Source organism: Alligator sinensis, unplaced genomic scaffold, assembly GCF_000455745.1.
Source record: "Alligator sinensis unplaced genomic scaffold, ASM45574v1 scaffold193_1, whole genome shotgun sequence".
Lineage (NCBI taxonomy): Eukaryota > Metazoa > Chordata > Crocodylia > Alligatoridae > Alligator > Alligator sinensis.
This window is the reverse complement of record NW_005842199.1, coordinates 1,858,203-1,882,721: the sequence shown is the minus strand read 5'-3', so window position 1 is coordinate 1,882,721 and position 24,519 is coordinate 1,858,203. Positions and strand designations below refer to the sequence as shown.

General features: G+C 41.5%; 1 protein-coding gene across 2 annotated transcripts in view; it reads right to left on the bottom strand.

The window, feature by feature from the left end:
• Positions 1-24,519, bottom strand: part of LOC102377499 (dedicator of cytokinesis protein 1) — a 184,366-nt gene that overhangs the window by 50,337 nt on the left and 109,510 nt on the right. For both annotated transcript variants that reach the window (XM_025207551.1, XM_025207550.1), the window contains exons 19-23: positions 19,571-19,668; positions 16,400-16,489; positions 15,114-15,214; positions 13,544-13,678; positions 10,034-10,142 (exon numbers count right to left, since the gene is read on the bottom strand). In XM_025207551.1, the coding sequence (XP_025063336.1) occupies positions 10,034-10,142; positions 13,544-13,678; positions 15,114-15,214; positions 16,400-16,489; positions 19,571-19,668 (533 nt within the window). The remainder of the gene's footprint in view (positions 1-10,033; positions 10,143-13,543; positions 13,679-15,113; positions 15,215-16,399; positions 16,490-19,570; positions 19,669-24,519) is intronic.

Sequence of the window (24,519 nt, the reverse complement as noted above, 5' to 3'; positions counted from 1 at the left end):
CCACCTCTCCCTTTGTTTTCCTGACTCTTGCGGCAAAGGACGGGTTCCATTCTTCCCCTTCCATCACCCTAGGTGCTTTCGCGAGGAATATCTTTTCAGCAGCTCTCTCTTTAAACCATTCCTCCACCTCCAACTTTGCCTTGTCTACCTCTATCCTTCACTTCTCTACCCCTTCTTGCTTCCGCAATCAAGCGCTGCACCCTCTCCTGCCTCCTTTTCAGCTCCCTCATCTTGTCCTTCACCATTCTCTTCCAAATGTTCATGAAAAAGGTGCTTGTTCTTCTCTTAATCATACCCCACCATTCCCACTTGCTTTTACATCAATTAAGTTCTCCATTCCTTGTACTCCTCTGTCAACACCTTACTTACACTTTTGTTTATCATGATGTAGCCTAACGTTCAATTTCCAGAGGCCTTTCCCTTTCCTATTCCACCCCGCATTCCCCTCTCCACCCGGAGAGCTCAACAGTCACTAAAACCCACATCTTGTACCTTTTTCTTCTGCACCACCACTCCTTCCGAGACCAAAACAAAATAGATCCTGAAAGTTTTCCTTCCTCCTGCATTCACACTTGTATGTACTTTCTCTCCCACCCACACATCCTTGAAACCTTCCTCCTTGATAATTTTCTTTAGCATCTTCAAGGAACTAATTCCCCCTCCCTTCCATCGCCTCTCTCAATTATGCAGTTGAAGTCACCAACTCTGTGTGTCATTCCCCCCCATGCCATACATTTCCAGCTTCCAGAATAAAGCCATCCTCCCTTCCCTTTCCACAGGTGCGTATATGATAAACAACTCTACCTCCCTCTCTTTTGGTTCCAACAATACCCTCTGCATTCTTCCTTCTACTAACAGTTGCACTTGCTTGACTTTAACCCCCAGGTTTTTAATTAAACACCTCTTGTTCGCATTTGTCCCCACCCACCATGACCACCCCAAACCCCATCTCTTCTCCAGATATTTATATTTGTTTCCAAATGGTATTCCACACACTTGTAGACATATTATGTCCATGTCAATAGACCTTAAAGTTGCTGCCATTCGGTCCCACCTTCTCCTCATCAATAGACTTCTCACATTTAAAGTTGCAACACATAACACCATGATAAAGAAAAAGGTAGAAGCCACTAGTCCTCATCTCTCGTCTTATGGGTCCGTCCGTGTCATTGCTGATGGTCAGTAACTCTGTCCCTCCTCGCTTCCTCATCCCCGTCACTCTCACTAGGTTCTCCAGGGCTTCTATATTGAGAAAGGATGCTGCCGTCTCCTCCCCGCCACTAATTCCTTCCAGTTCAGCAGAACCTTCCGTCTCCAATCCCAATGTACCATTCCTAGTGTTGCTTCACCCTTCTCCCCCTTGACAACAATCACTCGCTCCCTTGACTTTTGTTCAGCATCAAAAATGAGTCCTTGCAGTTCTTCCTTCTCCTCCATTTCCTCGCAGTTTCTCCAGAACTGCTCATAGGCCCCTCTGTGCCAGAATGTGAAACCACATGACCTCCCATTTAGGTAGACCACCATGCATTGTAAGTACTTGGAGTTCATTTTCAAAGTATCAATCAAAATCCAATCGAAAAAGTTATACCTCTCCATTGTCCATCACTCCTATGCCTTCTCCTTAGTCATTGTCTCATGTAACCTGAGCCTCAATGTCTCTCTGGATTCCTTGTCCCTGTCATCCTGACTCTGTTCACTTCCCCCCTTCCAGATTCTGTCATGTGACTCCTCCTCTCTACTTTTCTTCAGCTCTCTAATTCCTGCTCTCTCTCCTTTTCTTCAGCTCTCGAATTCCGGCTGCTGCTTTACCCGGTCTGGCTGCTCTCCATCTTCTTCCCATCACTCTTCTTCTAACTTGCTCTTCCCTGCAGAGGTTCAGTTGCTTTTGCTTTTGCCTTCATCTTCATGCTTTGCTTCACCAGCTGCCAATCAGATTCCAGCTCTTGGTTTCAATCTCCATATTCATGATTCTGCTCTATCTGGTCTCTTCTCTCCTTCTCCAACCTTTGCTTTTCTGTTCTCAGATCACCAGCATCCACAGCTACCATCTCACCACTCTCTGCTCCTGCCTCTTGGGTTGTCAATCAAAGCTAAAGGGCAGTAGCTGGGCTTCCACCTGGCTGCTGTGCTTGATCTGAGCCCACAAGAGGCCAAAAAACAAAATCTAGGATAGGCAGTGCAACCTATCTGAATAAGATGTATGGTAGTATCCATTAAGTGCAGTCTCCCTCACCAATGACTCTTTTTCAGGTCATGGTGGGCCAGGACACTGCATACCTTTGACTTCCTCTTCGCTCCAACCAGGGAGCTGTGCCTTTCCTTCCCATTTCCAATTTCTTGTTTCCTGCTTCTTCACCTGCTTTAAATATCTGGCAAACATAATCAAATGGGGCCTCAAACAGTTTACCCAGAATCCCTCTGTTGACCCCTCTCTCAGCCTGGCCCCTCTCACATAAGCAGTGTGGCCCAACCCTCCATGAGGTAGAGTCAAACCAGGTTGCCCTATGCCTAACCTACATATACATTTTTAGAGGGTACCAGGACTTTGGAACCAGGTGTTCTTGTCAAAGTTACTGTTTTCAAATTTGTTCCTCACTTCCATGTGCTCAGGGAGAGTATGACAGCAAGGAGAGGAAGAAGGGGCTGCCAGGGGGAAAAGTTGTTGGAGAAACAGAGAAATAAAGTGGCTACCTACTGCCGCTGGAGATTTATTTTCCCTGCATGGTTATGTGAAAAGCCCTGTTCTTTTTGTTTGGAACCTTTTATATAGTTGGTGAAAAATCTACCCTGGGCTCATTCCTTTCTGAATGTGTTTGACAATACCAGTTTAATACTGAAGATGCAATAAAATGCTATTTTACTAGTACAAAACAGACTGTGAGCTCGATGGATCCGGATAGCAAATGTAATAATATTAAGATTATGATAATATTCTATTTGGAAAGCAAAGCTAAACAATGTTATAATGCTAGCGTGTATTTCCTGAACTTAACCAGGACAATAATCAAATCCAGATACACAAAACAGAAAAAGTGGAGAAGTGAAGCACTTAAAACCAAGGAGCAATTCACATCAATAAGGATGCTGAGAGTGTCTATGAAACTGTGGACTAGGCTCGTCTCAAAGTAGAAATAGCATCTCCCTTATGCTAAATTGTTTCTGTTAGAAGAGAATTACAGCTCACACAAACACGTCAAATTTATAAACATGGATCATTTGACACACAATTTTCATGCCAAGAAAATGTATGCATAATCTTGGATTAGTTATAATTCAAAGTCCCTGCTTAAAAATTCTGCTTTGAATTTTACAGCCCTGCATCTTTGTGCAACTTTTACAGTGTGTTTTTTATTAAAAATTTCTGCATGTGTTCCCAAGGCAATGGATGGTATTTGTTAAAAAAATCAAAATATAAAAAGTCATAGCAGAGCTGAGCTATAGTCAAGAATAGTTCATCAATTTTCACTAAGACATAAATATTTTAATAGTTAAAAAGAAAAGAGAATTTTAGCTAAGAGCATAAGACTCCAATTATTCATCTGGCACAGTACAATGTCAATTTGATGGCCTATTCCTTTAACAGACAGCCTGAAAAATCTAAGTACAATCAACTCAAGGAAAATAGTTATGAAGATTTCAGAACAAATCTGCAGTGGCAGTTACTGCTTCACACAGATGAAGTGTCATGATAGATTAGGATTTTGGGAAGGAGTGTGCAACTCCATCTAGAATCCTGAATTTATTTTTCAACATCTGAATATCTGTTAACACTAACACTTTAATTTTCTTCACTAGTCTTTGCAATATGATAAGAATCCAAACAGATTTATTTTACATGCTTGTGCTTGGTTTCCTTAATATACATTAAAAAACCCTGAAAGTAATGGAGAGAGATTTACAAATCTCACTGCCCATTAAACCCAGCCAGTAAAGTTTTCTATAGGACACACTGAAGTAGCATTCACCTGCTTCTGTAGTAATGCACCTTCCACCCTATTTAAGGAGTGTTTTGTGCATATTTCAACACTATCTTCCATCAGGGAAAACAGAATGCTTTCCAGAAGGTAGCACATAAAAGCCTTCTATTAAGGTATGGAAATTATTCTTATGAATGAACTAACAGGATAAGGGAAGTCTAAGGGCACATGCACATATGCATATGACAGCATGAGGTACTTTTAAAAGCACTGTGTCACATGCATTTGTATAAATGGCAAAATGCGTGTCACCACTGAGAAAATGGCGGCAGTGCTCTTTTGAACTAATACACATCGAAGGTGTTTTAGTTTCAAAATGCACCACTGCCATTTTCTTAGCACTAACACGCATTTTGCCATTTATACAAATGCATGCAACGCAGCACTGGGCACTTCAGTTCGCATGCTCTGCAGACTCAATTAATCAAGTCTGCTCCAATGTCCTGGATTTCCGACACATCGGAGCAGACAAACGTATGTGTATAAATGCCCTAAGGGACTAAGAGAATGACTACTTTTTAACAAGTTCATTTCAACAATACTTTATCCATCTTCAACCATTTGCATCTGTTCTCCTAGAATACTGAAAAGTTTACATGTACCTAAGTGGTACAAACTGACCTGTTAGAAAGCATGCAAGTTAGATTCACTCCAAAAAAGGAAAATAAGGAAATGCTCTAGCAGAGTAAAACAAGGGCAGAAATCAGGCAATTAGGATCTTGGGAAAACGCACAAAAAAATATATTTCTTTTTCATCACTGCTAAAAGAACTGGCCAGTTCTTGGAAAGGAAGAATTATGCATAAGACATCATGACCAAATACAAAACTTAATCTTAGGAAACACAGATCTCATATTTTTATGACTACTGTCATAAAATAAAGCTCAGACAACAAAAAGTATCACCAAAAAGGAAAATGAAAAATGTCACAAAGTGGTGTACAAGGTACCGCTGGAGTTCCAAGTTTCTCCCTCCTGTCCCGCTACTTGTCCCAAAGAACAGACTGTTTGTGCTCCTTATCCCTGCACACCTCAACTCCACTGCCCTTACAGAGGTGGATTCCCATTGGTGCGCCGGGGGAATCTCTGCCCGATCTGGGTAGCTTTGCCTTGGGTTGTGAAAGAATTTTAGGGTTCTCCTTTCCACAAAATGGAATAGTCTGGATTATCACTAAGCCTGAGACAATGTTTGAACCACAGTCAACCAGTAACAAGACAAAACTACACAAGGATTGATTATGTAGTAGAAAAGATTTATACAAAAAAATTAATAATATAGTTTGTTGATAAAACAAAAAACAAGTAATTTTTTCATTTTCTTATCTGGCCACAACCTAGACCTTCAGGAAGTCCTGCCAATATTTCCAGAGATCAGCTTTCCCGCTGATCCTGCCAGCCCGGACTGCTGGGGACTTACACTCCTACAAAGCCTGAGATAATACAAGGACCATGGCTAAAATAATCAAAATTCTCCAGAAATTTCTTTCCTTCCTGAAGCATTTGGAATTCCTCTAGCTCATGGGTGGGCAAATTATAGATCTGTCTGGCAGTAGACTCCATTTCCAAGCAGCCCCTGCCCATGTGGCTGGGGCTGGTTTCCATAGAGACCTTAGCAGCAGCCGCACTGTGATAGCGCAGGGCCAGGGTCTCCATGGAGACTGACCCCAGCAGCGCTGGCAGGCAGCAGCAGCACCAGCCTCCTCCTGGTGAAAGGGCTAAAGGGGGGCTGTGCTGAGGACAGAAGCAGGGCAGGTTCAGCTGCTGCCACCTGTGCAGGGCAGGCAGTGGCACTGGTACTTCTGGGAGAGATGGCTACAGGGTGCTGTAAGGAATTATGAGGAGACTAAAGCTCCCCACAAGCCCACCCTAGCACCAGCCCTGCTGACAGGGCATGTGGCAAGGCTGGGTGCTGCTCCAGAGTCAGGCTGGGATCTTGAGGCAGTGGCAGCATGCTCCAGAGCCAGGGCAGAGCCATGATTTGCAGCCTGCATGTGCCGGGGGCAGGGGTGTGTAGGCAGCAGGTCGCGACTCTACCCTGGCTCTGGACCACGCTGTCACTGCCGCAAGTTCCCAGACTGGCTCCGGAGCAGCTCTGCACCCTGCTGCACACCCTGTAAGCACCGCTGGGGTCAGTCTCCACAAAAACCCTGGCCTCACGCTATCACAGTGCAGCTGCTGCTGGTGTCTCCATGGAAACCAGCCCCGTCCATATAGGAAGGGGCTGCTGGGAAATGGAGTCTGGCCGCCCGCCGGATCCACCATTTTGCCCAACCCTGCTCTTTCTTATGGCCCCTTACTCTGAGATGCCTTTACTGTTGTGGGGGGGTTGATTTTCCCATTACATTCATACAAAACCTTGGATACCCATCTCAGCAACAGCCCCTTCTGCCTGTGCTTGGAAGTGGCAAATGTTCTTACCACAATGGCAAGAGATACTTAGCGTTTTCACCTCCTCCCTTTTTCTTAGACATGCATACCTCCGTTCCTTTGACTAAACTATGTCCCAAAATCCCAAATATACATAGACAGCATACATAATCCATAAAATGATAAAAGCAACATAAATGAATACAGCATAACGCTGGCTTTTCAACAAGACAACCATGCCATTATTAGTAAAACAAACTCAAGAAAACATGCATAACTTGTTAAGACCAGCTCAAAATATTGTAGGGTTAGTGACAATAATAAGGCAAATGGTTCAAAGAACCATAAAATGGAACGAATGCCTAGAATATCTAGTTTTCATACTGTTATTGTAAGCTCATAGCCTCATCTAATCTATATCTAATTACAGGTGAAAAACTGCCATACTTCAGGGGATCTTTGAGCATAACTAAGTAGCCTCAGGAACTGCAGAAAGCAAAAATATTAACAATTTTGTATTCTGAGCAAAATAATGTAATACGTTCAGCATCAAGACAACAAATGATGGAATGGCAGAGAGTAAATTAATTACAGAAGAGGAAACATTTAACAAATGTTCATTAAAAAATAAAACAAGTTCTAAACAATGTCAAAGAGAACTAAATGCCTGACCTTGCAATGTTTTCAAGTAGCCAAACAGAAATAAGATGTGTTCCATCTCACTTTGAGGAGTTGGAGTGTAACAAGGTATCTTCCAGAACCAATTGTCCTTTTCCAAGTTGCAGATAAGACCATAAAACAGTTTACTACTCCATCTCTGGGACTTCTCTGGCCTTTGCTAGGACATTTCAGAGCCCCTCTGCGTACTTTCTAGGTCACTTGTTCTTTTCATCCTCATCATCCCTTACACAGAATCTCTCTGATGTGGATCATATCTGTAGTACTAAAAAGTCTCCTGCCACATACTAATGTTTCATGAGAACATTTAAAACCTTCCAAACACCAGTTTCTTCATATCCTACATAATACCATTATTTCCATGAATTACTTTTCTTTTCTTTATTTAACTGCTACACCTCCTTTTGTATCATTCCCTTTTGCTGAGCCATATCCAGTTCTTACATTGAACCACTATAAAATATAAAAGCTCTACTATGCTTAGCTTCTTTCATGCAGCAGCAGGTGATTTTGAAAGGCCAAACACTGTGCCCCTTCCTTAATAATCTGCTCCACTCCCACTGACCTTCTTAGTTCACATGTTAAGACTTACTATATCTTTGGTCCTGACCTCTCATTATAAAAGAGGAATTGCTAGGGAGGATTCAGTTGTTTTCAGTGCCCCTTTTTACTCCCCCTTGTATCTGCCCTTCATAAATTTCAGGATTTGTGATATTGGGTCATCTTCTGATTTAAACTGCTGGGCATCACAGTGCAGCACTTTGGCTGCCTGCAGATGCATAAAAAGATAAATGAATAAATAAATTTAAAACAAACTGTTTTACTGGAAACAGCAACACATTACTTCAACCCAGCTCTGCACCGCCTGTCTAGATCGGGCACTTCAGCAGCACTTTTTGATGCTTTTATCTAAAGCTGAGTCAATCAACTATTAGATAAAAGTGCCAAAAAAGCCCCACTAAAGCGCCTGATCTCTACAGAAATCAGGCAAGCTGGGTCCAATTAACATGCTGCGTCTTCTGGGGATGCACTGGCTCGGCATGGGAACACATGGAGTTTAAAGTAAAGCGCTGTTTTTTTGTTTTATTTGTTGTTTTTTTAACATCTGCAAGCAGCCTTTATGACCTCACTAGATCTAAGAGGTCTGAATCTCAAGTCCTTAGCAGCATTTACCACTAGTTTGGTCTCTTATATTCAAAACAGGGCATTACTTCTGTGGCTTCTACAGCTGACTTCAGCTCTGTAGCAATTTGATGGCCTATCCCTGGCCTTGAATTCCTAACAAGGAGAAACCCAACTGCATCTGCCTTGCACACATGGGAGTCACAAATTGGTCCCAGGCTAATAAATTCTGTATTTTATCTTCACAGTCTGAGAATGCCTTAATTACTAATCATCAAATAGCAAACCAAAGCCACTGAGAAAAAGACTACACTCTTTGTTATCGCCAATATTGAAAGATACTCATTTACACTCAGGATATGTAGTTTGGTCAAGAGAGTACTATACAGCATTGCTGATAGATGCAAATCCCCCATTTTTTTCATATGCTTCAGTCTGGGCTTGACATTGCAGTCCAACAAAATATAGGTTAATGACCTCTTCCCTATAACTTAGCCTTTATAACTGCTGGGAATACCGGACTCAGCTGGTTGGACATTTGCAAATAGATGCAAACTGTTCCTCTATCAGGATCCAAGGATCAGTTTGTCAGGATTACTCCTGTTAATCGTGGAGTATCTCTGGCTCCTGTTCACTAGACTTCTGCCAAAGATATCCAACGGGCCTCTTCTTAAGTTACTGGGGATTCCATTACTGTCTCCAGGGTAACTATAGGTTTTTGTGGGATTCTTGTTTGAGAAACCCTGGAAGTATATCATGACAGAAGAAAAAGCTGCAGTTACTCCAGCTACTATCCATGGCTTTAATAATCAATGCATCTCTACATTTCCAAACTGCTGCCAAACACCAAGCTCTTCCAGGGTGTTGAGCAGTCTGCAAGTGTGACTTCACTCCTCCCAAAAGCTGAAGAATCTTCATTACTGATGACCCACTGCTTATCCAAGCAAGAGGAAGAGAGGAGCAGGAACAAATGACCCACTGCTTATCCAAGCAAGAGGAAGAGGGGAGCAGCAACAACCCCACCACTCTCAGATTCACCACCCTGTCCATTACTGGTCAACCAATTCATGATGTAACTAAGAGTTTGAGCTTTATTACATACTCCATTAGAGATAAGGGTATGTCCTCTGAGGAGGTTATCTGAGCGTTAAACATCTGCTTACTGAGCAGTTCTTACCCTTGAGTAGATGTGCTGCATCAATGTATTTTACAGGACTGGCACATTTGCAGTGATACAGGATGGCATCTGTGGTACTACACTAATATTAGTTGGATTGTTGTAAATAGAAACCCTGTTATCTAATGCCACTGCAGTAGGCTCCTGCACCCAGTTTCAGTTGAAGACTCATACATATTTATCAGTGTTAAAGGCCAGTCTACTGAGAACCAGTACTACATCAAAAGGAGAATCGAAGAGAAAGATTTCTAGGCTGAATCACTACCTGATCCTGCACAAAAAAGTGAACTAGGACTTAAGGTACTATACTGTAGCTACAAAATAGCCTAGGGTATAAATGTCATTGCCTGGGGCTAGGGTAAACTATACTGTCATCACTACCTGATAAGCGTGTCTAGTTACACTGATAAAAACAAGCAAGTGAGAAGTTAAACTTCAGTGACCCACACAGTAAATGTACTTAAAAGAGTAACATTTGCAACAATGCAGTAAATGTCTCCATAACAGATGCAAGCCACATAACTGGGCAAACCTTTTATTAGAAACATGAATATGTTAACTTTTTCAAAGCAAAACACAGTCTTGGGCACAATACAAGCTAGTGTTTCATCAACTATATAATTTTTGTTTCTCAGGGCAACAAAAGATTTTTTTTGTCATCCAGCCGCAAGATGGAAATGTAAAGCTAAGATTTTGTTCTTTGAAACACATACCTTCACTATGACAGTTTGATCAGAGACACTACTCATCATCTCATTGATGGACTTAAATAGCTGCAGCAAAGATTCCATGAAGTCTGCTTCGCCTTTGTTTTCATAAAGTCTGAAAAACAAACAATGGTTTACATAATATAAGCACAAAGCACAAAATGAATAATATAAGGAGTTAGAAAGGGGGAACCAGAAAATTACCAAGACATAGCCTGTATGAATAATGAAAATTGGTTCTGCAGCAGGCATTTTTTATTCAAATGACAACTGACAATTCCTTGCATGGAACTTGGCATTTAAGAAAGTTCTAAAATTCTTCTAAGTTTTTCAATCAAACAGAACATTATAAAATGGAAAGACCACAAAACAAAGGCTCATTCAAGTAGGACCTGAATAATTTATATTTAGTGTTAAATATCAAATAGATGGACACTTAAATTCTCAAGACCTTAATCTCTATCATGTCAGGACAGCTGCAGAGGGATGGACCCAGGGTGGCCTCATCCGCATATTCTGAGGGTTGGAACATGCAAGAAGTGGATGGATACAATTGTACCCAGGGCCAGCCCAGGCAAGGCAGCCTACTACCCCAGTTTTCTTTGTCTCATCATGTCTCATGTATGCAGATGCTGATAATCCCTTTTATTACATAGCACCATGACCTAATACACTAATAAGTGTACTTTCCTCTTATTTCCTTCAGTTTCATTGTCTGCTTAAGCTAAATCAAAATAGAAACTACTTACTCAACCATGTGGCTTTGATCTTCTAGGTCAACAGCACTGCAGCCTAAGTATTTCACGTGTTCAAGTCTTAGTTTAATTTGATCCCCTAAATTTGAACATGGCCCTTGTTCAGGGCCTGGCAGAAGTGCATATTTTACATTATATAAAATATACATCAGTAAAAAAGTTTGGTTGTCGGTAAAAATAAACTGTCTTGGGTTGACAACCCTGTACCATAACCACAAGACTTTTTCCTTGTTAGTACGTCCTATGAAACACTAGTCCTGAGGATATTTAAGCACAAATCTACAATGTAACACTAATTTTAATGTGTTTAAACAATTACCACATATTATGCAGGGTTTCAATTTTACAACAGTGGGCCAACTGTTGTAGCATTCACATTTGGTAGCTTCCCTCATTAATTCATTGTTCCAAGTCATTCATTGTTATGATTTCCTACTGTTAACACATTTTGAATTACTGCTTAGCACCAGGAAATCCAATGGACAACACCAATGGGTCATTCTGTCTGTAAATCTAATTTTCACCAAGAGATAATTATTTTTCCTCTTTTAAAATGATTTGTAGAACCAGAAACAGCGCAAGTGACATTCAGTACTTTATGAATCTCACAGCAAGAGTATTACAGATATAAATTACATTGCCTAATTTACAGAAAGGCTGGCAAAGTTGGTCACTTCACAGCTCTACATAAATTCCTTATAATAACCTTGTTATAACCTATAACAAATAGGCAGAGCTACATCTCAATTCAGACAAATACATAGTAAGCTTGCTTACCGGCAGGAGCCACACATCATTGGGCCAGGCCAGCTCCATGCCATCATGTGGGGCTTCCAGCATTCCAATGGAGTGCCACATGTGGCGGCACAGAGTCCATCCAGCCGGATGGCATGAAACTCCCGAAGGCTCCTGGTCCACGCACCATCAAGCTGGGTTTACTCTGTGCCTCCATGTGTGGCTCCTGCACTAGAGTGCTGGAAGCCTCACGTGGAAGCATGGACCTGGCCCAGCTTGAATGCGCGCAGCTTCCACCTGCAGTACCAGGAACACCACATGCTGGCATGGAGCCAGCACAAAATGGCCCAGTCCTTTGAGATGCCACAACACACACATGCATATTCATGTGGACATGGCTTAAGATTTCAAGTTATTTTAGAAACAAATTTTCTTGTGTTCCTTATTTTCTTCATAACTGGATTAAAACTAAGGAAAATGTGTTTTGTTAAAGTAAGAATAAATCCAATAAATTTAGACATTTCCATATTTCCACACCATTATTTGTGGATATACTGAATACAGGATGGTGTAGTATGGAATAAAGGACTGGTTGCCACTTGTTTGAGATGATGACATCTCTCAAGGGTTTTCCACTTTAAATAACCCTGACATTCCAAACTCATATCAACAAATTTCTTTAACCTTATTAAACAACCACATATTATGAGTACAGCAAGAGCCCCTGGATAGTTAAGGCTTCCTTTAAATATCCTGTTTCCAGTCACACCCAGCAATCATGAAGTTATGACTGACAGAATGGAAGCATTATAAATATAATATGATGTTATTTTGCATGTATACCCACATATCTTCACAATTTAAATGCACGAGACTGGGTTAAAAAACTTGTCAAAGAAAGGGGAAAGTTGAGAAGCAAGAAGAGGGCTGTCCAACTAATCCAGGGAATATTCAGTGTTTGACAGCTGTGATAGGATTATTACAAACCATAAAGTTAATAGCAGGAGGACCAGGAAATAACTGGTAGCAACATGGCCAAACTATCTTCACACCCCACAAGAGTCTATAAAACCTCCATTTAAAACCTATTGTTTAAGCCTTGTCTTATGCTTCTGGGATGAAATAAAATTGATGCAAGGTAAATAAATATAGTATCAAGAAAAATTGTTATAAACTAAACTGTTCTTAGCTTTAGGCCACAAACAGACATTCCTTTCTAACAGAGTAAACTTCTGAGAAATTTAATAATGGAATTATCAATTGTTTGGGAAGAGGAAGCAGTACGAGCATTTAGCCTACAGTTGTACTCACTCCCCACCTTCCCAAACTGGTGTGGGGAAGGTGTAGGGGCCACAGACTGCTCCATTCCTCCCAGTCCTGGGAAGACTTGACTAATGAGGCTTAAGAGTCCCCACAGGATAGGTGGGGGGAAGCACTTCAAAGACATTATGTGCAGCTACTCCCCAACCTTGGCCAAGGAGCAGAGTGAATATGGGCCCAAGCCTCCAATCAGTTCCCTAGACCAAACAGTCCCTGGTTTGGGGAAGAGGTCAGAAGAATTGCCCCCAGCTCTTCTCTCCTCCCAGACCAGTCAAGGAAGAGAGGGGAGCAGCACTGCAAAACTCCCAACCCCATTCTCTCATCACCTCCCACCTCAGACCAGGAGGGGCGCATGCAGGCATCTGTTCTGGAGAGAGAAAAAACGTGTTGACACCTGGAAGATCTTTGCCAAAAAGATGCAAGTTTCCCCCGATGAAGTTGGAAAAAACAATGTTTGTATGCTCATCTTTCTTCCAAGAATAGTAATTCTACCCGTATAAATGTAATGGCTGTGCATGACCTTAAATACTAGCATCCTTATGAAACCCGGCTCATTTCATAACATTCTACAAGCAAATACAATATGTATAGAAAATACAAAAGAAACCAAATTCATAACAAAATTATATCATGCAAATGCAATTAAAACAGAAGGAAACTAAAGTTAAGACAGAAAAAAATTGGGCCTTTGATAACTGTTACTTACTGATTAAATAATATTCTGGATCGCACTATAAATTTGAATATATATTCTAGAGCTTTCATAGCTTTAAAAAGTTGATCATTTATACCAGTTTTCTCAGCATTATCCACATAGGTTTTTAGAACTTTTGTCAGCTTTCTGTTAAGAACACAAAAAAGAAGGAAAAGAACACAAACATGTTATTGAGGTATTTCCCACTAAGAATCCTATAGTCTAAAAAATACATCAGTAGTGAAAATGAAGATACATTTATTAATCGTGTTTAATAAAGTAATTCATAATCTTAATACTGTTCTTATGTTAGCCCTAGACTAGCTCTAGCTCATTTTATCCACTTATAAAACATGCACAATACCCATACACAAAACATGTGCGGTGAGCTTAACAACTATTGACAAAATCCTTGGAATATGAAGATGTGCAAGTGAACAGTGCAAACAATCATCAATAGCTGTAACTAGATTTCTAAAATTACATTATAACATAAAAATCAACAGCAGTGGCCATTTGACCTGCTACTCTTTCGTTCACTTCCCCTGTGGACCAGTGATAAAATGTATTCTTTCCACATTTATACAGTAGCAGCTGGTATATAAAAAGTAGTGCTGTCCCCAAACTTAAGGAGTTTTAAACTGTATTTGTATAAACTAATCAAAATGGCTTCTTTATTTCCTGACTAGAAGTCATATTTTTAAACCAGAATATATTAGGCTCCCAGTTTTAAATTAGTATAAACATAATTTACCAGTTGCTATTTTTTAATATGCAAGAGGGTAGGGGTTTAAAGAAAATTAAACATAGTACAAGTGATATTTTTAAATATTTACAGTGTAGGACCATATAAGCCATGGCAGTTAATGGGATACCAGTAGCTGAGGGCCTCATTTTTAATTTATGACTTTTGTGACTACTGTTTAAACATTTTACTGTACACATAGTATATAAACTTAAGTTAGCTACCAAAATTCAACCTAAAAAAGAAAAGCTGCTGAGCAAAACTGTCTACTAATCAATGTGTATCCAACAAGAATGTCTGAAAGGGCAGCAACAAAGGGCAAGGAGACATGTTCAAAACAGCAGCAGGCTGGGGGGGGTTTTCTGTTTGGTTGTGTTTTTGGTTAAGATGAGAATTGTAGACAGATAATTAGAGACAGACAGAACATCAATTCCACACTACAGACCAGAGGGATTTAAAATATTCTAATATGCATTATTTCTTGCTCAAGTTCAATGGATAGTTGTCATGGGGTTTGTTTGTTTGTTTTAATAAACACTTTCCCATAAGAAATTTTCAAGAGAGACATATATCACTACCTCATTGAAAACCAGAAGCTCAGTGTACTATGCTACAAAATTGACAGCATGGCTGCTTTTTTTTTTTTTTTTTTTTTTTAATTTTTCAAACTGGAATTATTATTAAAGCAAAGCTACCTTTTGTCTCATGCCATTTTTCCCCTCAAGTTTAATAGGTAAATACTATTTAAAATTACACGAAGGGGAATTTGAATAGGATCTGAACATATATGTTCAGCAATATTTTTCCATTTAAAAAAAAAAAATTTTAAACACTCACGTGTAGGCTAAAGTAGCACTGAAATGCTTCTTAATGTAAGTTTCCAAGACAGGATTAAAATGCTGGAATTTTCTGTCAGCAATCAGTCCAATGATAAATACCTGCAAAATCAGAAAAAAGTATTCTATTAGCTGCAAAATGTTGGATCCTGTACACTGCCATAAACTAACTATGAACTGTCTGAATTATTCCGAAATGAGCCTCGTTACTATCATAAAGAACACAGAGCCCTTGGCAATCGTTCATTTGAAGTGCTCCAAATTCTATTCCTGTTCGAAGCACTTCAGGTCACAAAAAGACAGTCAGCCTCCCTCCTACATCCAACCTGCCAGAGCACTTTGGAATTCCTGCAATGTCGTTCAATTGTGTGCTTTCCAACCAGGGGGTATGACAGGATAGCCAAGTCCTGTGGCTAGGGCCTCCTAGCCTCTGTGCCCTGATGAACAATGGAGTACCCTCCTGCTAGAACCTGCTAGGAGACCTTGCCTTCTATCCCCAAACCAAGAGACTCCTTTCCCCTTGACAGAACTGCAACACTGGACGTAGAGAGGCATTCAAGGATTTCTGCTTTCCAGCCCCAGCAATGGCTGAATGCATAGGAAAACACTCATTGGCTGTCCACCCCATTCTCCCTGCTCCTTCAGCTCTCTTCAAAATGAAGTGCTTCCCCCAGGGTTATTTTGGAATGCTTTTAAGAGCGTGTATGTCTGCTCCCTGACTGAATCACTTCAGAAGGTATGTGTTGGACTTCAAATATTATATCTGTGCAGGGCCAGAGACACCAACTCTGACCCCTAGTAAAAGAAAAGAGGAAAAGGAAAAAGCAAAAAGAAAAGATATACATTCCTAATATCTTCCATTCCTTTATTGATTTTCTGTTCTTAACAGAGAGATGGTTCTTTCTCTAGACCAACATTAGTGTCCATGTACAACATGAACTGTAACATATAAAACGTATAACATGCAATATGCAGTGGATGCACATGTTATGTTTTAATACAAGAACTGAAACTGCTTTGGTCCCTCACACTGTCAGCCGACATGACTGTTTGTATCTTAAACCTCAATAAAACCATTTGTTGCTATGAAACCTCAATACCCTTTTCATTTAAGCAGTACTAAGTGTTAAAAAGCCATTTTAAATATACAAGCATAGAATTGTATAATTTTTTAGCTAATCATCATAACAGCTGCTTATGAAATAAGAGGGCTGTTTTATAGCTTAGACAGTTCTTAAAGTATTTACTTATTTTTGTAACGGGGGTTTAGTTGAAACGTAAACTTACCAAAGCATCAAACACTAGCGTGTCAAATGTCTCACTTTCTGAATTCTCCATCATTATGTTAAAAAGTGCATCCAGCGTATCTTGTAGGAACTGCAGATAAATATTCAGTTACTATATTTCATAGGAAACTTTAAATATAATCTTGAAAATTTCATTTCATTTATCCACATACACAATTATTTTTATTTCTAAATTACTACACAAGCTAGTTAGTTGGAAGTTGGAACAAATATTTTGTCATGTTTTGTTTTCCAATGATTTTCCCCACCCAATTAAATATCTGTATTAGTTATTTAATATTAATTAAATTATTTACGTATTAATAATTTTTTTTTAATATTTTCCTCCACCCAGATTAATTTAAAATTAATATTTATATGAAGACTGGTCAAAACTTGATATATACACATACAATATTTGAACAGAAAGCTTCCTGTATTAGAGCAAGTATTTCAGAATTCAGTCTCTACATTGTTACTGGACAGGAACATGCAATTTTTGAGAATGAGAGTGTATCTCAGTATAAAACATGGACGAGCAAGTCAGTCTCATGCTAAATAAATCAAGCTGGACTTTGCCGCTTTGAAATTATCTTGATAGTCTCACACACACACACACACACGCGCGCTATTGCTCTTCATGACTGAATAAACTCAGACCCAAAATTATCAAGCAACAGCAAACATGCAGGCATGAGAAAAATAAACGGTAAGACACAACCTTCTGTCCCTCCCTCAAAAACCTACAGGCCTCTGTCACAATTACTGTGGATGAATCTTCACTAGACAGTAGGCAGGATACCCTGATCTGTACAACACGAAAGTAAAAGATTTAGCAGAAGTTTAGTAGAATGGTAACAGGTGCTTTACAACTATTTAATATTCCTTCCTAACACAGGAAAATAACAGATAAATGGGTTAGCAAGGATTTTTGAGAGCAATATCTCTTATTGAGCCAACTGCATAGTTGGGATACACTTAGGCTACATAGAGACATTAAATTCTACCAGAAGAAGTTTTTTTTCCAGTAGAAAAATAGCCCAGGATCTGGACTGTATAGATGTCCCTCTAGCCCTATTGCTGGAGATCTTCACAGGCAAGCTCTCCAGCCAGAAGGCACTAGAGGAGGGGTGGCCAACCCGCGGCTCCGGAGCCACCTGCGGCTCTTCAGAAGTTATTATGCATGTCCTTGAATCTTTCCACAAGCACATGGTGACCATCACGTCATGTGATGCAACTACTCGCAGCGAGCACATTACTCAGTTTGGACTCGGAAATTTGGACTCAGCTTCAGAGCTGAAAAGCAGCTCCAAGAGGTTTCCTACTCTGAGAGAATGTCCCCGCATCCCATTAATTAGCTGATTGGCAGGTTAAATTTCCCATGGTGGGAACCCTTCTAGGTCTCTCCCACATGCAAATAACCCCAATAACTTGCACTGCTCTAAGCAGAGAAGCCTTTTCCCCAGCCCTGCTCCTGTTTCCCAGGAGGAATAAAGCTTGGGGAAAGTGTTCAGACATTGTCTCCCAGGAAACACTCTCCAGGGAATGCTTTAACGCTGGTTGCTCCTACTGTTTTGTTCCTCCAGAGTAGCCATTTTTATTCTGAGGGAAAAAGTTTGCAACGTTTGCTCATTCCCCTTTTCTACAGGGAAAATGGTGATTCTCCCAGTAGAAATTGCACGTCTGTATGTGGTCTTAGACAAGCTTTTGAGTGCAATTCATTCTTCTTACATATATCCTAGACTACCGTGACTAGAACATCACTAACACTACTTATAAGGGGTTCCTCATCTTCTGAGATGCGTTTATTTTTGCTAACTAATTCTGTGTCTGGTCAACTTCTATTAACAGATGAGTAGAAAAACTACATGGGCATTTCCATGGCACAAGAACAAGTCACTTATTTGATTGGATAAAGCAGTGTTAAGATTGGAGCAGTTTTTCTACAATTTGCAAGGTTCAAGCCTGTCCACACACACTACAATTAGAAGGTAATAGCTGCTGCCCCTTTAAAACAGCTCCAAAGCTGTGTGCATTTATATCCTTTGATTTTCATGTTGCATGATCAGGTTTGAAAATACATGACCAGGGCTTCCAGCAATGGATGTACCCAAGAAAATTATTTTTGAAGCCCGCTGACAACAAGGGTAGGAGCTTTGGGGCTGACAGGAAGACATGTATTATATGGCATGACTAATTTGGTACACTACTACTTTTTACTACTGCATCCTACTAATCACATACATAGAACTCTATCACAATTAGATTCTTAATTAACAAGGTAACATTTTCAGTCTAGATATTCCTTGATAAGAGTCAAACTTCTGTCAAGTCGTTGTACAATCTCTTTAAACGTGTAAACACTAGCACAGAATGCAAAAGTTTTTTGTTGGAGGTTTACAAACCATTAAGAATTTATTAACACAAAATTTTAATATGCTTGATCAAGCAGACAAATTAAAGTTTTTCATGAAAAGTGGAAGCAGCTTAAAAATATATAGGAGGGGAGCTGAAGCAAGGGAAAGAAGGAGTTATGAACTAGAAATGAGTATGTAACATTGTACGAACTAGGCTACCAAGATATTTGAGACAGTACAACATTCAGTTTCAGACTACTGCTTTCCAAAAATAAACCTGTCTTTTATGTTGGTCCATACAAGCACTCAATGACTTTATGGCTTTGACTTATGTAGACTATCCCAGCTATTTCTTCAGCAAGAAACTTAACTGAAAAAAATCAGTGCCATACCCTGAAATGTGACACTTGCTCTCTCCATTCAAACATAAAATAATGCATATAGCATTTATCTAAGAACCTGAACTTTTACTATTTATTTTATCAGCTCAAAATGAGTAAGATCCCTCAGTGATATTTCAAAGAAGCTTTGATTATAAAACTTAAATATAAAAACTCCTTTGACATTTAAATAGGCATATAAAAACAATTTTACTATAAGATTTTAAATATCTACATTTCTAGAACATCCCTGTGTTCCTGTCTCTGTTTAACAGCACTTCCTTACTTTACCTTACATTCTGGGGATACCTTCATTGAGGATGGTAAGGCACTTATAGTTTCTCATTGCTGTAGTCTCTAAGTATCAAAGCAAGAGGTACTCAATTTAAAAATGAAAGTTTGTTTTTTTTTTAAAAAAGTTAACTTGTCTGTTACCTTAACCACTTCACCACCATCAACTTTCATCAACTGCCTCAAATTCTGCTGCAGCAAATTTGTGTTTGATCGCCACTTCAGAAGTCCCAAGAGGTCCACTAGAAGTGAGAGAGGTGAGAGGAAAAAACAAAACAATTATGTGCTGCAAGAGTTACAGTATCAATCCCATACTCTCACTATATTCAGAGAAAATAAAATCTTCACTTTCCACATCATTCATTTTTACTACCTGCTAGCATGTTTCACGTATATCTACATTGGTGAAATCTAGCATTACATTCCCATCTTCAATTGCGTTTTTCTTTTGAAAATGTCATTCACTGAAATTTAAAGAAATGCAAAAATCAATGGCAATTATGAAAAGGATAGTTTATGCTATAACACAGACTATCATTTCCATTACAAAATACTGCAATTTTCAGAAAATCAGATTACACTGGAATGTAGGCTGAGTTAATGCTGGTTTCTCAATGCTAATATTTTTGTGTACAGTAGTTTTGAGTTTAGAATCACATCTATAAAAGCCAAAGTCCTAAACTGTATTAGCCAGCCACCAATACAATGAAATCGTTAAGCTATAAAGGCATGTGAAATTCATGTCTACATTTTTTCCCCCACACAGTGAATAAAGAGAAAAAAAACAAACAGTGCAAGGTTGTTAAGTTAATAAACTTGCAGCCCTGCCTGAGAAATGTCAAGCTATTGATCACATAGCTCCACACCTGGTCTCTAGCCCATTGCTCAGCTCCCACTAGCCTCCTCTTGTCCGAAATACAATAAATGACAAAAGTGTGCTAGTTGTCTTGCTGTACTAGAAATTAGGAGCCCCAAACCCATTTCATAAAAGCAAGATAGCAGAATGGTTAAGGCTACAGATCCTGTTGCTATTCTGGAAAAGTGAGTTTAATCCAGAATGTGACCGATGGCTTGAAGTTGTAGCAAAGTAGGCTTAAACTGGATATCGGGAGGGGGGGGGAGGAGATAAACAAACAAACAAAAAAACCCTTCTGTCGCTGTTAGAATATTGCGGCAACGGTATAGACTGCCTTGGGAAATTGTGGAATCTCCAACACTGAAGGTCTTCAAGAGGAGGTTGGACAAGCACCAGTCAGAGGCATGGATGACCTAGGCACAGCTATGCCTATGCTCTACTATGGGTATTTCTTATGCTTCTCAGTTTTGCTGTTTGCCACATGAAGCTGAGAAGAAATTTTTTCCCACCCCTGTTGCTACACATGGCAGAGGTCTTCCCCTGAAGCATTGGGTATTGCCTGCAGCCAAGGCTGGGGATTTTGATTAGGCTGTGCCAATACTCCTGCTGAGACTTAAACCCAGTGGTTCCTGGCTAGAGAGTCTTGTCCCTCTGCTTAGGATCAAATCAATCATCATACCTGGGAGTTAAGAAAGAATTTTACCCCTTGTTCAGATTAGTATAGACTATGTATGGGTGGTTTTGCCTCCCCCTGTAGTGGTGGGGCACAGCCAATTTCCTTAGATCTCTCTTTTTTAAACCCTCACAGTAGTAAGACATTGACTGCCATTGCTCTCCTGCCTTATTTGTGGCAGGTTTGGGTGTTATGCCTTGTGGTTTCATAGCTGTGTCAGGGTTGGCTGTAGTTTTACTAATAGGATAAATAATGGATTTGTGACAGGATGGTTTGGACTGGGATGATTCTGCCTCTGATGGGTTTTGGACTAGATGACCTCTGATGATCCCCTTCCAGCTCTACTTTTGTAGGATTCTATTATCCTCACTCCAGACTCATACCAATGGCCACTCCTAGTCAACCTAATGGTCATTAGAACTGAGAGATAAAAAGGCAGGAGGATGTGATGTTAGTTGGTCCCTTGTGTGCTGTTTTCGACAGAAAGTGATGCTTTAACCATGTAAGCTAGTGAGCCATCTAGGGTCAGATGGACCTTTGACCTTCCTGTGAGCCGATTTACAAATCTGGTTCAACAGAGAACCAGACCAGCAGCTAACTAACTAAAGTAGACACCTGCTAACTTGTAACACCTCCCATATCAAGTGTTTGAAATGCGCTGCTGAAGACAAAATTCTCTCCCCAGACACAGACAATCTTTATGAAGGAAAAACTTCATCTCAGTGTCGCCAATGCAACTTGCAAAACAGGCCAGCATTAATCCCCAAATCAACAGGGTAGGGAGCTGGTAACCTGGGTGTGAAAGGTTTTGTATATGGGATATACAGGGGCAATGGATCACCTGAACCCTACTACCCCTAGGCTTCCCCATTTCCCAGTCTGATCCTTTCTGCACTAGACTGGGAGAGACCCTGGTGGATCCACTATCCTTTATTCTTCCTGCCAGTCCAAACAAAAGACCCCACCCTTGAGGATAAAAGCATTCCTTCTGTTGTGGTGTTTAATGTAAGGGAACTGCAGAACCTATTGATCTTTTTAGGGCTAAGAGCAAGATAAGAGTGCAGCATACATTTAAATGGGAAGATTTCTTTTGCAGAATTTCTAACTAAAGTACATAAAAGAGTATGTCTTTAGCCATACTACAAAACATTTATTTGCTATACAAATAATATAAATAAGCAATTTATACTCCTAAGTAGTAGTCCTCTGATGAACAAGGTGAAGTTCAAACTGGATAGCATTTTCCTTACATCACACTTCAAATAACTCTGAAGTATCAACAAATGTTTCAAGGCTGCTGTTACCTATTCCAAAGTGAATGCCATACCATTCTCACATGAAGAGATACATTTATAAGTTGAAAGATGAGAGAAAGAGTGGACTGAAATAGTTTGCATTGAAAATGGTAAGAGAAGTAAAGGGGCTTCTCTTGAACCTATTAAGAGTGGAAAACAAAATAATTTCCAAATAGCTAGCAAGCTAAAAGACTGTCTCCTCCTCAGAAAAAACTACTACCCCACTTTGGCAATGCAACTGAAAAATGTTACTGATTCAGTAAGCAAGAGACTTGAGTAGCAACCAAGGGTGGAAGGTTAAGGCAGGTATACACTGTCAAAGAAACACTAAGAGTGACAGGACAGAGCGCACACCCACTGCCTACACAAGCCACATTCAGGAACAGATGCAACATAGTTGCCTTAGTACAGGGCTGGCTGCTCATCATTAAATATGCTGAAGACAGCTTATTGGCACATGCCCAACTGCACAGATGCATGACAACCCATTCAGAGTACAGCCATCTCTGAAAACTGAAATATTCACAGTGATAACCTAAGAGAGCATCACTGTGACTGTACACTTGAAAGAAAGCTTAAAAGGCATTTATTTATTTATATGCATAGAAAGCGTCACTGCTGTGCTCCGTAACACAGGCCTCTGATGGGGCATATATACCCTTAGAACAGGGGTGGGCAAAGTCTGGCCCATGGGCCAGTTCGAGTCTGCAGCAAACTATTTCCCAGTGGCTCCTGTCTGCGTTGTGGACACGACAGAACAGGGCCAGGGTCTCAACAGAAACCGACTCAAGCAACACTGGCAGGGCATGTGGCAGGGCAGGGAGCTGCTCCAGGGCCAGGGCCGGGGCCGGAACCAGAATCTTTCAGTGGTGGCAATGCAGGCCAGAGCCAGGGCAGAGCTGCAGTCGGTTGCCTGCATGCCTGTGGGGCAGTGGATCCTGGCTCTGCCCCAGCTCTGGCCCACGCTGTCACTGCCCTGTCACCACCGCAAGACCCTGCCCCTGTCCCCAGCACAGCACCTCGCCCAGCTGCATGACTTGTCAGTGTCACTTTGGAGCTCCATGGAGAACCTGGCCCCATGCTGTCACAGCCCTACTGATCCCGGGGCCTCCATGTAGACCAGCTGAAAGAACACAGGCAGGGACTGCTGGGAAATCAAGTTTGGCTGCCAGCCAGATCCACCATTTTTCCCATCCCTGCCTTAGAGACTTACTTTAGCCAAGGGAGTACTATTACTTATAGATTACAATAAGTACATTCAGGACATTTTATCTGCCAAGCATGCCTACTAAATCAGGGGTGGGCAATTATTTCAGGTGGGGGCGCCGCATGGGTAGCCCCACCCCTTGACAGGTGCCCCACCCCCCCGGTTACCATCTTGGGACCAACATCCCAATGTCTTGGGACAAATGTCCCAGGGCCAGCACCAGTGAGGCCCAAAGCGGGGCACAGGCTGGCAGGGGTCTGTGCAGTTGGGCTGGGCTGCACCAGCAGGGAAGGGGAGGGAGCTGTCCCGGCTCCATAGAGCCCCTGCCAGCTGGGACCCCGCGCTCCTGCCACCCTGCTCTGGGTCCTGCCAGCACTGGCCCCGGAACACCAGTGCAGGCCCTGTGCTCCCGCTGGCTCCCCGTCCACTCACTCCCAGTGACCCCCAGCCTTGCGGACAGGCGGGGAGCAGCACATAGCCCTGACCCCCTGCAGGGAAGAAGCTGGTGCTGAGGACGGGGAAAAGTGGCCCCTCCCCCGCCCCATGGCCTGCAAGTGGGGGCTTCTGGCTTGGGACCATGTGGTTGCCCCGTGCTGGAACCTCAGGTAAGCGGGGTGGGGGGGAAGGGCAGGGGAGGACACTGGGCAGGGCGGGGGCTGCTTTTCCCCCCTGCTCTCAGCACCAGCTTGTAACCTGGCCCTACTGTCAGCCTCGGCCCTGTGCTGGCTCTGGGCTTGCCCGTCGGGGCTGCACGTGGCAACAGGAGCTGCGGCCCCCTCTTGCTGCTCTGGGCAGTGTTTGCTACCGCCGCCTCTGGGCTGCCCAGCGCGCGAGCTCCGGGTGGGCAGCAGCAGCCAACACTGCCTGGTGTGGCAAGTGGGGGGGCCGCAGTTGCTGACACTGATAGACAAGCCTGGAGCCGGTGCGGGGCCCAGGCTGGCAGCGGAGCTGGGTTATAAGTTGGTGCTGAACACAGGGAAAAGCAGCCCCTTGCCCGCCCTGTGGCCAGTGCCCCGTGCTGGAGCTGCTTGCAGCCTGCGTGGGGGCGGCCCGGCCTCCTCC